Here is an 11,899-nt window from a genome sequence, read left to right as displayed (position 1 = left end):
TCTCTCTATATACTGTCTTTTTCTCTCTCTCTATACTGTCTTTTTCTCTCTCTCTATACTGTCTTTTTCTCTCTCTCTATACTGTCTTTTTCTCTCTCTCTATACTGTCTTTTTCTCTCTCTCTATACTGTCTTTTTCTCTCTCTATATACTGTCTGAGGGGGGGCGCGCCCTTATAGGGGGGGGGGGGGGGGGGGTAGTATGTCCCATAATGCACTGCCTTTAATAGATAGTACAGTATATATATATATATGGCGTGTGGCTCTGACCCACCGTGGGCGTAGCTGCTGAGCGTGGGCTCCGACTCCGGCGCCGTCAGGTGGAGGTTCAGGTACCCGGCCAGGTCCTTGACCCAGACCGACGGGTTCTCCGGGAACAAGGTCTGACTCTGAGCCAGCTGCTGCTTCAGGTCCCCGACGTCCAACTAAGAAGACAACGAGACAGAGAAAACCTTCACCCTCGTCTTGTCTTCCCGTCAAAACTGAACATCAACACTTCTCTTGACGCTTTTTATTGAGGTTTTTAACTTTTTCTTAGGTTTTGTCCCTTTTTTTAACACTTTTGATGCTGTTTGTTATTTTTCATGTCAACATGAGGACAACATGAGGGCAACATGAGGGCAACATGAGGGCAACATGAGGGCAACATGAAGACAACATGAGGGCAACATGAGGACAACATGAGGAAAACATGAAGACAACATGAAGACAACATGAGGGCAACATGAGGACAACATGAGGGCAACATGAGGGCAACATGAAGACAACATGAGGGCAACATGAGGAAAACATGAAGACAACATGAAGACAACATGAGGGCAACATGAGGACAACATGAGGGCAACATGAGGGCAACATGAGGGCAACATGAGGGCAACATGAAGACAACATGAGGACAACATGAGGGCAACATGAAGACAACATGAGGGCAACATGAGGACAACATGAGGACAACATGAAGACAACATGAAGACAACATGAGGGCAACATGAGGACAACATGAGGGCAACATGAGGGCAACATGAAGACAACATGAGGGCAACATGAGGACAACATGAAGACAACATGAAGACAACATGAGGGCAACATGAGGACAACATGAGGGCAACATGAGGGCAACATGAGGGCAACATGAGGGCAACATGAAGACAACATGAGGACAACATGAGGGCAACATGAAGACAACATGAGGGCAACATGAGGACAACATGAAGACAACATGAAGACAACATGAGGACAACATGAGGACAACATGAGGGCAACATGAGGACAACATGAAGACAACATGAAGACAACATTAAGACAACATGAAGACAACATGAGGACAACATGAAGACAACATGAGGGCAACATGAGGACAACATGAGGGCAACATGAGGGCAACATGAGGGCAACATGAGGACAACATGAGGGCAACATGAGGGCAACATGAAGACAACATGAGGGCAACATGAGGGCAACATGAAGACAACATGAGGGCAACATGAGGACAACATGAGGACAACATGAAGACAACATGAAGACAACATGAGGACAACATGAGGGCAACATGAGGGCAACATGAGGGCAACATGAGGGCAACATGAGGACAACATGAGGACGACATGAAGACGACATGAAGACGACATGAAGACAACATGAGGACAACATGAGGACAACATGAGGACGACATGAAGGCAACATGAGGACAACATGAGGACGACATGAAGACGACATGAAGACGACATGAAGACAACATGAGGACAACATGAGGACAACATGAGGACGACATGAAGGCAACATGGAAAATGACTGTAAAACTAAAGTTAATAAGTTAGTGTTAAGTGTTGAAAACAAAACAAAAAAGTGACAAACATTAAAAAAGGGAAATCAGGGGGGAAAAGCATCAAAAGTGTTGAAAAAAGGGACAAAAACATAAGAAAAACAGCTAATTTTCCATTGTGAGTGGAAGACAACGCGTCCATTATGCAACAACAAGGCCAGGGTTCAACATGTGATAGTTCGCTTGCAGATTTCCACAAAGCAGCTTTGTTTCTGTTAGTTTGAAGATATTGAAGCTTTTAGAGGTTTTACAAAGCAGATTACTTTTAATTTTTCTTTCCAGTCCCTTGCAAAGATCAGCCATAAATTACATTATCAGCTTTAATCTGAACTTTTAGCAGCAAAACACTGTGTTTTAGGGTGAAATGCACACACAAAATCATCATAACAGTCCAATAACTGGTTCTCTTCACATGACGGTTAAAAACAGGCTGATGAGATGAGAGGAAACAGACGGGCGTGTGCATGACTCACTGTTTTGAAGGCGTCCTCGAGGGTCTTGCGTGTTGCCGAGGTTACTGGACTGCTGGTCTGGGACCTCTTGGGGGGTTTACTGGAGGTCTTCCTAGTGTCGGGCTCGGCCGGCGGTGGAACCTGCTCCTTGTTCTGCTTCTTCCCCATCTTCTCGAAGCCGTCGAACAGCGTCTCGGACGTCTTCAGGGGCGCTGGAAGGAGACGAGCGGGGTGAGACACGCCTCTCTGCAACGCTCACATTAACCCCCGGGGGGGGGGGGGGCTGCCCAAAAACACTGAAAATCAACACTGTTGTTGACGCTTTTAGTCGATGTTTGTCCCTTTTTTGATGTTTTTAACACTACGTAACACTAACTTATTAACTTTAGTTTTACAGTTATTTTTGGAATTTATGGTCAATAAACCTCATTTATAGGAAGTTATACCTAATGTTGGAGTTAGAAAAGCAGAAATTAGGAATTATTGAGACTAAATTAAAGGAATGGATGTTGATGATAATCACAGACTGGAATATGTCAACTTTTACTCAATACTATTTCAACAACACTTCCATTTGTTTTACAATGCATAAAATAGAATAAGACCCAAAATTAATGAAAGTAGAGATTTGTACTTGGCAAAGAGCGTTGGAATCAATCATGTTATTTGGGGAATTAAAAAGAACATTGATATAGGACAACATGGGGACAACATGGGGACAACATGAGGACAACATGAGGACAACATGAGACAACATGGGGACAACATGAGGGCAACATGAGGGACAACATGAGGACAACATGGGGAAACATGAGGACACATGAAGACAACATGAGGACAACATGGGACAACATGAGGACAACATGAGGACAACATGAGGACACATGAGGACAACATGGGGGCAACAAGGGGGCAACATGAGGACAACATGAGGACAACATGAGGACAACATGAGGACAACATGAGGACTGTCGGTACACGATCCGTCCCTCCTGCACGATCGGTTCTGCGCATGTGCAATAGATGATTTCATGATGAACGTGGATTTACGACACTGCACAATCTGTTCCTATAGACAGTTAAAGAAAGTCTGTTAGCCTCCACCGGAAAGCTAACGTTAGCTTAGCCAACAGTAGCTGCTTTTCCCACTGTTTAGTTTGAGTAACGTTATTTTAGGCTGAATCAACCTGTCAGCCCGTTAGCCGCTATAGCTGTTCGCTAAACTAGCGTCAGCTTCCCGGTAGAGGCTAACCGTTCTCTTAGCTAATACATCAGTACACGATCTGTCATTGTTGGACTGTTAGCCTCCACCGCCGTTAGCTTCCCGGCTAACCGCTAGCTTTGATTCAGTCTACAATACCGTTACTCAAACTAAACAGTGGGGAAAGCAGCTACAGCTAATTTAAGACTTTACAGTAATAATAAAGACAATTATTGAGTGATTGTGTTTTAAATGAGCACAAGTAAAGTAGAACTGACGTAACCACTATTAAATATATCGCTTAAACATGCTGTTTCAGCTAGCGGTTAGCCGAATTAGCGGTTAGCTTTCCGGTGGAGGCTAACAGCAGACGGCTACTCTGGAACGGATCGTGCAGTGCCGTAAATTCCTGGTAAATCCTCGTACGTCATGATTATCATCTGCGCGTGCGCGAACATAATGCACATGCGCAGAACGGATCGTGTACCGACAGGGACAACATGAGGACAACATGGGGACAACATGGGGACAACATGGGGGTTAAGACATAGCCACCCTGTGTCCTCAGTTAGTCCATGAACCATAGCATTCCCCTCCCTCACATTCCTCCATATCTTGCATAACAGGCCGTTATGTCCAAGAGGATGATCGTTGCAACACTCATTCAATCAGCAAAGGAAGAGATCAGCAGCATGTCAGCAACTCCCCTGTTACTCCCTAAGAAGCCGTTACTAACCCAACTGTGGTCACTTCAACTCATATGTGTGCGTGTGTGTGTGTGTGTGTGTGTGTGTGTGTGTGTGTGTGTGTCTCAGGTCATATTAGGGCTTGACCGGTTTTAAGCTTCAACAGCCACCACAAAGATACTTTATCATATATCAGAAATATATTTTAGGCCTATTAGCTAACGCTGATTGGATAATATTCGTATCGGCATCCAGGCTCTAGTTCAGAGACTCAGGGAACTGAGGTGGTTCTGGTCCAGCCCCGGGGTCTGACTCCACAGGGGGTCTTGGTGGTCTGGTGGGGTGTAAGCGGAGATGATGTACCCAACGTGGTCCTCTTACAGGGGGGGGGGGACACACACAGACACACACAGCAAAGCCTTTCACACACTAACTCAACATGTGTATCTGAGCACATATCTTTCTATTCTCTATGTCATAACAACTTTTGTCTGCCGTTATTTTTAGGACTAATAGAGTGTGTTGTAAACGACTATGGTGGATTTACTGTAAGGAGATCTGAAAAACTGATCAATGCCATATGTTGTTTTTGTTACCCCGTCTAAAATGAAGGTTACCCTTAAAGTATGTGGTATGTAAATGACATAAATAACACGTTGGACTCGGCATATTCACTTCTGTTGGAAGACGAGCTCGCCAGATCTCTTCTAACTGTCCAGACATAATATGATAATACTAATAATAATAATAATATACATCCAATATAGGCATCCTATCAGCTTCTTAAATATGACTGAATGTGTAATTCAGGCCTGTGTGTAATAACAATATTGTAATTTCCCCTTACAGGATTAATAATGTATAATTTCCCATTTTGTTGGGATCAATATCTATCTATCTATCCATCTCTCTATCCATCTCTCCATCTATCTATCTCTCTATCTATCTATCTATCCATCTCTCTATCCATCTCTCCATCCATCTCTCCATCCATCTCTCCATCTATCTATCTATCTATCTCTCCATCTCTCTATCTATCTATCCATCTCTCTATCCATCCATCTATCTCTCCATCTCTCTATCTATCCATCTCTCCATCTCTCTATCTATCTATCTATCCATCTCTCTCTCTCTATCTGTCCATCTATCCATCCATCTCTCTATCTATCCATCTCTCCATCTATCTCTCCATCTCTCTAGTCTATCCATCCATCTCTCTCTCCATCTATCCATCCATCTCTCTATCTATCCATCTATCATCTCTCTATCTATCCATCTTTCTCTCTATCTGTCCATCTCTCCATCCATCTCTCTCTCTATGCATCCATCTCTCTATCTATCTCTCCATCCATCTCTCCATCCATCTCTCTCTCTCTATCTGTCCATCTCTCCATCCATCTCTCTCTCTATGCATCCATCTCTCTATCTATCTCTCCATCTCTCTATCCATCTCTCTAGTCTATCCATCCATCTCTCTATCCGTCCATCTCTCTATCTCTCCATCTATCTATTTATCCATCTATCATCTCTATCTATCCATCTTTCTCTCTATCTATCCATCTTTCTCTCTATCTCTCTATATCCATCTATCTATCTATCTATCTATCTATCCATCCATCTATTTATCTATCATCTCTCTCTATCGTCACAGAGCTACAGCTCCTTAGTGATGACGTTGCCTTTGTTGACACATTGCTGGAAAGGATGCTAGCATCAAGCTAACTGCCCAAGCTAGCAGCGATTTCTTCTAGGACATAACTGTGGCGGGAGAACACCGTCCTGAAAGGGCAGCTAGCTTTCATTCTGACATCCATGTTGTCAGCAGAGAACCTAAAGTAGCTGGTGGTGAAACCCCAAATAGAAAGACAACATATGTTACCCAGGAGGTCCCGTTACTGCGCGTTAAGATGCTGCTAGCCAGCTAGCTACAGTGGCTAACTAGCTAGCGTCAGATGGCAGATATGAGCCATTGTCGTTAAGACACTGTTAGCTTTCATTTTGAGAAGCTATGGCACAGAAAATCATATTAACTGGTAGTGAAACCCCAAATCAGACAGACAGCATATGTTACCCAGGAGGTTACTGCGCGTTGCGATGCTGCCAGCCAGCTAGCTAGCTAGCTAGCTACAGTGGCTAGCTAGCTAGCTTAACGGCATTGGCTCACATCTGCCATCTGAAGCTAGCTATGTTAAAGTAAGGTGACCAGATTTCTTAGATAAAATCCGGGGACATTTTCAGCTCAGAAGCGGATTTACCTCCAAAACACGTCATGTTTTTATTTCTGTAAAACTTAAAACGGGGACACTGGACCTAGAGCTGTTTCCCCCCAACAGACAACATTTTGGACAGGATTTCTAAGGAGCTCGACCTTTCTGTTAAAGATTAAGATCCTTTTTTTAAACATAAAAGTCCGCGAAATTGCGTTGGCTAAAGCCACCAGACTCCATGTAAATAATCAGTGATTTTAGCATGGTAAAACACGGCTTTCTAGAACATCTCGGAGCTCTGAGCAGCGCTGCTCGATCGGCTCCGTTTGGTCGGTGTTTTCTTTCTTTCATTCCACTTTCGGGTCTGTCAGTCACAGTGGAAACCGGGGACCGATCCGGGGACATATCCAGCCGGGGACAGGTCACCAAAACCGGGGACTGTCCCCGAAAACCGGGGACGTCTGGTCACCCCTATGTTAAAGGCAACGGCTCATTTCTGACATCTGAAGCTAGCTAGTTAGCAACAGTGGCTAGCTAGCTATCTTAACAGCAACGGCTCACAGCTGCCATCTGAAGCTAGCTACAGTGGCTAGCTAGCTACAGTGGCTAGCTAGCTATGTTAAAGGCAATGGCTCATTTCTGACATCTGAAGCTAGCTAGCTAGAGTGGCTAGCTAGCTAGCTAGCTTCAGATGGCAGATATAAGCCATTGCTGTTAAGCTAGTTAGCTAGCCACTGTAGCTAGCTAGCTATAGTGGCTAGTTAGCTAGCAATGGTGGCTAGCTGGCTATAGTGGCTCGCTAGCTATGGTGGCTAGCTGGCTAGCTTCAGATGGCAGATATGAGCCATTGCTGTTAAGACAGCTAGCTAGCTAGCCACTGTAGCTAGCTATAGTGGCTAGCTGGCTATAGTGGCTAGCTAGCTCGCTAGCTATGGTGGCTAGCTGGCTAGCTTCAGATGGCAGCTATGGGCCGTTGCCGTCCAGACGCATTAAAAGCGATAACTTAGCTCGGACGAACAGCCCCACGTCGCCACCCCTCGTCTTTATTTTGGGGTAATTGCCCCGCGTTCACTTACGTCTGGAGGGCAGGTTGGATTCGCCCAGGGCTTTCCTCCCCCCGATGCCCCCCCCGATGCCCCCCCCGGGCTTCTTGCCTCCCCCCGCGCTGTTGTTCTTCTTCCCTTTCTTCACTAGCTCCCATTTCCCGGCGGAGCCGCTGTTTGAAGCCATGTCTCTGGTCCAGATGGGGGTGATGTGGTGGTTCCGTTACTTCCGCCTTCCTCCCTGCTCAGTGACACGGGAAACGACTCGACTCACGAGATCATTTAATGCCGCGTTCAGGTGCTGCTCGGATAATCCGGCTTCCTCAGTTGGGGAAGTCGGTCAACTAACTTGTTTTTTTTTTGTGATAGATTTGTGGGAAAAGTGGACAATAAAAAGAAGACGTGTTGTATTTTATTGCTCAGAGCGTCCAAACCACGGCTGTTTTCAGTAGTTATTTCCAGTTTGAAGAGTTATGGAATAGAATAAAAAATAATATAAAAATATATAAGTTGGCTGTGAAGTGAAGTCAGGGCACGTGTGAGTTCCGAGGGGTTTTGGGGGGGTGGTGTAGATCAGGGAGGGGAGAGGGGCAGCCTAGGATCTTTTGTGCTGACCTTCCAACCCTCTGCAGTACTACCAGACAGTACTACCAGACTGGATGCAGTACTACCAGACAGTACTACCAGACTGGATGCAGTACTACCAGACAGTACTACCAGACTGGGATGCAGTACTACCAGACTGGGATGCAGTACTACCAGACTGGGATGCAGTACTACCAGACTGGATGCAGTACTACCAGACAGTACTACCAGACTGGATGCAGTACTACCAGACAGTACTACCAGACTGGATGCAGTACTACCAGACAGTACTACCAGACTGGGATGCAGTACTACCAGACTGGGATGCAGTACTACGACCAGACTGGATGCAGTACTACCAGACTGGATGCAGTACTACCAGACAGTACTACCAGACTGGATGCAGTACTCCAGACAGTACTACCAGACTGGATGCAGTACTACCAGACAGTACTACCAGACTGGATGCAGTACTACCAGACAGTACTACCAGACTGGATGCAGTACTACCAGACAGTACTACCACTGGATGCAGTACTACTAGACAGTACTACCAGACTGGGATGCAGTACTACCAGACTGGGATGCAGTACTACCAGACTGGATGCAGTACTACCAGACAGTACTACCAGACTGGATGCAGTACTACCAGACAGTACTACCAGACTGGATGCAGTACTACTAGACAGTACTACCAGACTGGGATGCAGTACTACCAGACTGGGATGCAGTACTACCAGACTGGGGTGCAGTACTACAGACTGGTATGCAGTACTACCAACTGGATGCAGTACTATACCCAGACTGGGGTGCAGTACTACCAGACTGGGATGCAGTACTACCAGACTGGATGCCAGACTGGGATGCAGTACTACCAGACTGGGATGCAGTACTACCAGACTGGGGTGCAGTACTACCAGACTGGGATGCCAGACTGGGATGCAGTACTACCAGACTGGGATGCAGTACTACCAGACTGGGGTGCAGTACTACCAGACTGGGATGCCAGACTGGGATGCAGTACTACCAGACTGGGATGCCAGACTGGGATGCAGTACTACCAGACTGGGATGCAGTACTACCAGACTGGGATGCAGTACTACCAGACTGGGATGCCAGACTGGGATGCAGTGGGTCAGCAGGCTCTCCATGGACGAGTAGCAGGTCAGCCGTAGGTTGGAGTCCAGGTCCCTGAGGACCCCCAGGACGTGTAGCCGCTGCTGGGCCTTCTTCAGGACCGATGTGGTGTTGACGTCAGCGGGGACGAGGACCCAGAGAAACCAGAAGGCGTGGACCCTCTCTGTCCGTGATATTAGTGACTGGGTCCCAGACCTGCTGCTGCACCAGGACCTGTACCCCCCAAAACACTGAAACTGTGCATCACCTGACACGTTATCAGACTTACAATCACACAACTATTCTAACTCATATGATGTCATATTACAAATCGCATGTGAAATATGTTAATTAATCAACGCTCTTATCATTAACCCAACATCTACCCGATCACTGGGCCGAGCTCCCCAGCTGAAGGAACATGATTCCTCATGTTACAGGATGATACAGAACATCCATGACCATGGCGCACTTAGGTGAATTTTCCCAGTCGAAAACTCATTTGTCCGATTATTCTGGCACCACTTGAATGCAGCACAGCAGCACAACATGCCACGTCTCTTACACGTCTGAAATGGTAATCAGCTGATTGATCACCAACAAACGAGTAATAGTCATTAAATTATCTAAAATAATACTTTGCCCTCACAACGGGAAGTAACCTTCGGAAAAGAACTCCATCATCCCTCTTTACAAAAAGTTTCTATATCAGAAATTTGGGTTTCTTTCAAATTAATTGTCCCCAAAAAAAGTCCCGTGGATGGTTCCCGACAACGCTGCTCACACGGAACATCTCTCCTGTCATTCAGTTTGGGGTTTTCTTTTGTCAATTTTATGGCATTTGGAGTAAAAAACCATCGGTGAAAGAACTTTCAAAAAGTGTGAAAAACAAGAGAAAAAGAGAAAAATGTCAAAAGTCACAAATGTTAAAAAATTTTTTTAAAAAAAATGGTTTAAAATTTTGGGGAAAACCTCAAAAGAACTTGTGTGTCAAAAAAAGACAAATGTCCAAAAAAAAAGACAAATGTCAAAAAAGACAAATGTCAAAAAAGACAAATGTCAAAAAGGACCAATTTCAACAAAAGACAAATGTCAAAAAAAAAGACAAATGTAAAAAAAGACAAATGTCAAAAAAGACAAATGTCAAAAAAACAAATTTCAACCAAAAAGACAAATGTCAAAAAAAGACAAATTTCAAACAAAAAAAGACAAATGTCCAAAAAGACAAATGTCCCCCAAAAAAAAGACAAATGTAAAAAAAAAGACAAAGTCCAAAAAAGACAAATTTCAACAAAAAAGACAAATGTCCAAAAAGACAAATGTCCCAAAAAAAAAGACAAATGTAAAAAAAAGACAAATGTCAAAAAATACAAATTTCAACAAAAAAGACAAATGTCCAAAAAGACAAATGTCCACAAAAAAGACATGTAAAAAAAAAGACAAATGTCAAAAAAAGACAAATGTCCAAAAAAAAGACAAATGTAAAAAAAGACAAAGTCAAAAAAGACAAATGTCAAAAAAAGACAATTTTCAACAAAAGACAATGTCCAAAGACAATGTCCACAAAAAAAGACAAATGTAAAAAAAAAAGACAAATGTCAAAAAAAGACAAATGTCCCAAAAAAAGACAAATGTAAAAAAAAGACAAATGTCAAAAAAAGACAAATGTCAAAAAAAGACAAATGTCAAAAAAAGACAAATGTCAAATAAAATGACAGAAATGTGAAAAGATGTCGAGAAAAGTGCCAAATGTAAAAAAAAAAAAAATATTTAAATATTTGGCAAAAAATCCACAAAACTGTCAAAAGTCTCAGAAAGAGTCGACAAACGTTGAACAAGTGACAAAATCATCGGAGGAAAAACACGAAAGGGTCGAAAAAGACGACGTAACGTTGATAAAAGGGCTTTTATTTTGAAATTTCGACTCAGAAAAACAAAAAAATGTCCAGGTCTGTTGGTCAAAAAAGGACAAAAAAAGGACATCTTCGTCCTTTTTTTCAGACTTTTTTTTAGTTTCCACCTCCACCACCTTATACTAGTTTTATACTTATTGGAATTCATGGTCAATAACCCTCATTTATAGAGAATTATTCCTAATATTAGAGTTAGAAAGTGATCAGTTGACCCGTTTTCCACGTGTTTTACATGAGAAATATTAATAACATGGATGATTCCATGTGACAATTTTTCAGGTAAAATAATAATTACTGTTATTAATTTTTTGGGGTGTTTTATTTAATATTATAGAATTTGATCCAGACTAAACTTTGACATCTGCCCATCTGAGATCCACTCAACATCCTCTGATCTTAACTATTAGCCAAAAATAATTCATAATTTCTGCTTTTTTAACTAAAAACTCATGTATAATTTGATATAAATGAGGTTTGTTGATTTTGAATTCCAAGAATAAGTGTAAAACCTGTTATTAAACCGGCTCAGGTTTTTAAAAAAGCGCCAAAAAACGTGGAAAAAGTGAGAAATAAATCAGAAAGAAATGACAAAAATATCGGAGAAATTAAATTTTGACCTCAAAGGGCAAGTCCATGATGAACGGGAAGACAAAAAGAAACTCATATTTCAGATTTAGACATTTATTAACAGCAGCTAACATGTTTAACTCCATTAACTCAGTCATGAGCGTGTAGTAGTGTCTTCTTACATTTTATTATTATTATTTAACATGTTCTCATTCACAGAATCAGAGCCTGATAACAACTCTCGGAGGAACAAATGCAAATGAAAAGCTTTAAAACCTCTAAATCTGCAAAATATAAAACTGCTTCTTT

At 43.0% G+C, this 11,899-nt stretch overlaps 1 protein-coding gene across 1 annotated transcript; it reads right to left on the bottom strand.

Annotated features, from left to right (window-relative positions):
• Nucleotides 1–272: 272 nt before the first annotated feature.
• Nucleotides 273–7,677, bottom strand: tmem214 (transmembrane protein 214; the record flags this gene model as incomplete). The annotated part of the gene is made up of 3 exons (XM_032509208.1): nt 7,443–7,677; nt 2,294–2,484; nt 273–423 (listed from the first exon to the last, which is right to left on the bottom strand). Coding segments are annotated over exons 1-3 (496 nt in total), but the record flags the coding sequence as incomplete, so codon positions are not given.
• Nucleotides 7,678–11,899: the final 4,222 nt, after the last annotated feature.

Source organism: Etheostoma spectabile, unplaced genomic scaffold, assembly GCF_008692095.1.
Source record: "Etheostoma spectabile isolate EspeVRDwgs_2016 unplaced genomic scaffold, UIUC_Espe_1.0 scaffold00017789, whole genome shotgun sequence".
NCBI lineage: Eukaryota > Metazoa > Chordata > Actinopteri > Perciformes > Percidae > Etheostoma > Etheostoma spectabile.
Note: the sequence above shows the minus strand (reverse complement) of the source record. Positions and strands in the feature narration are given on the sequence as shown.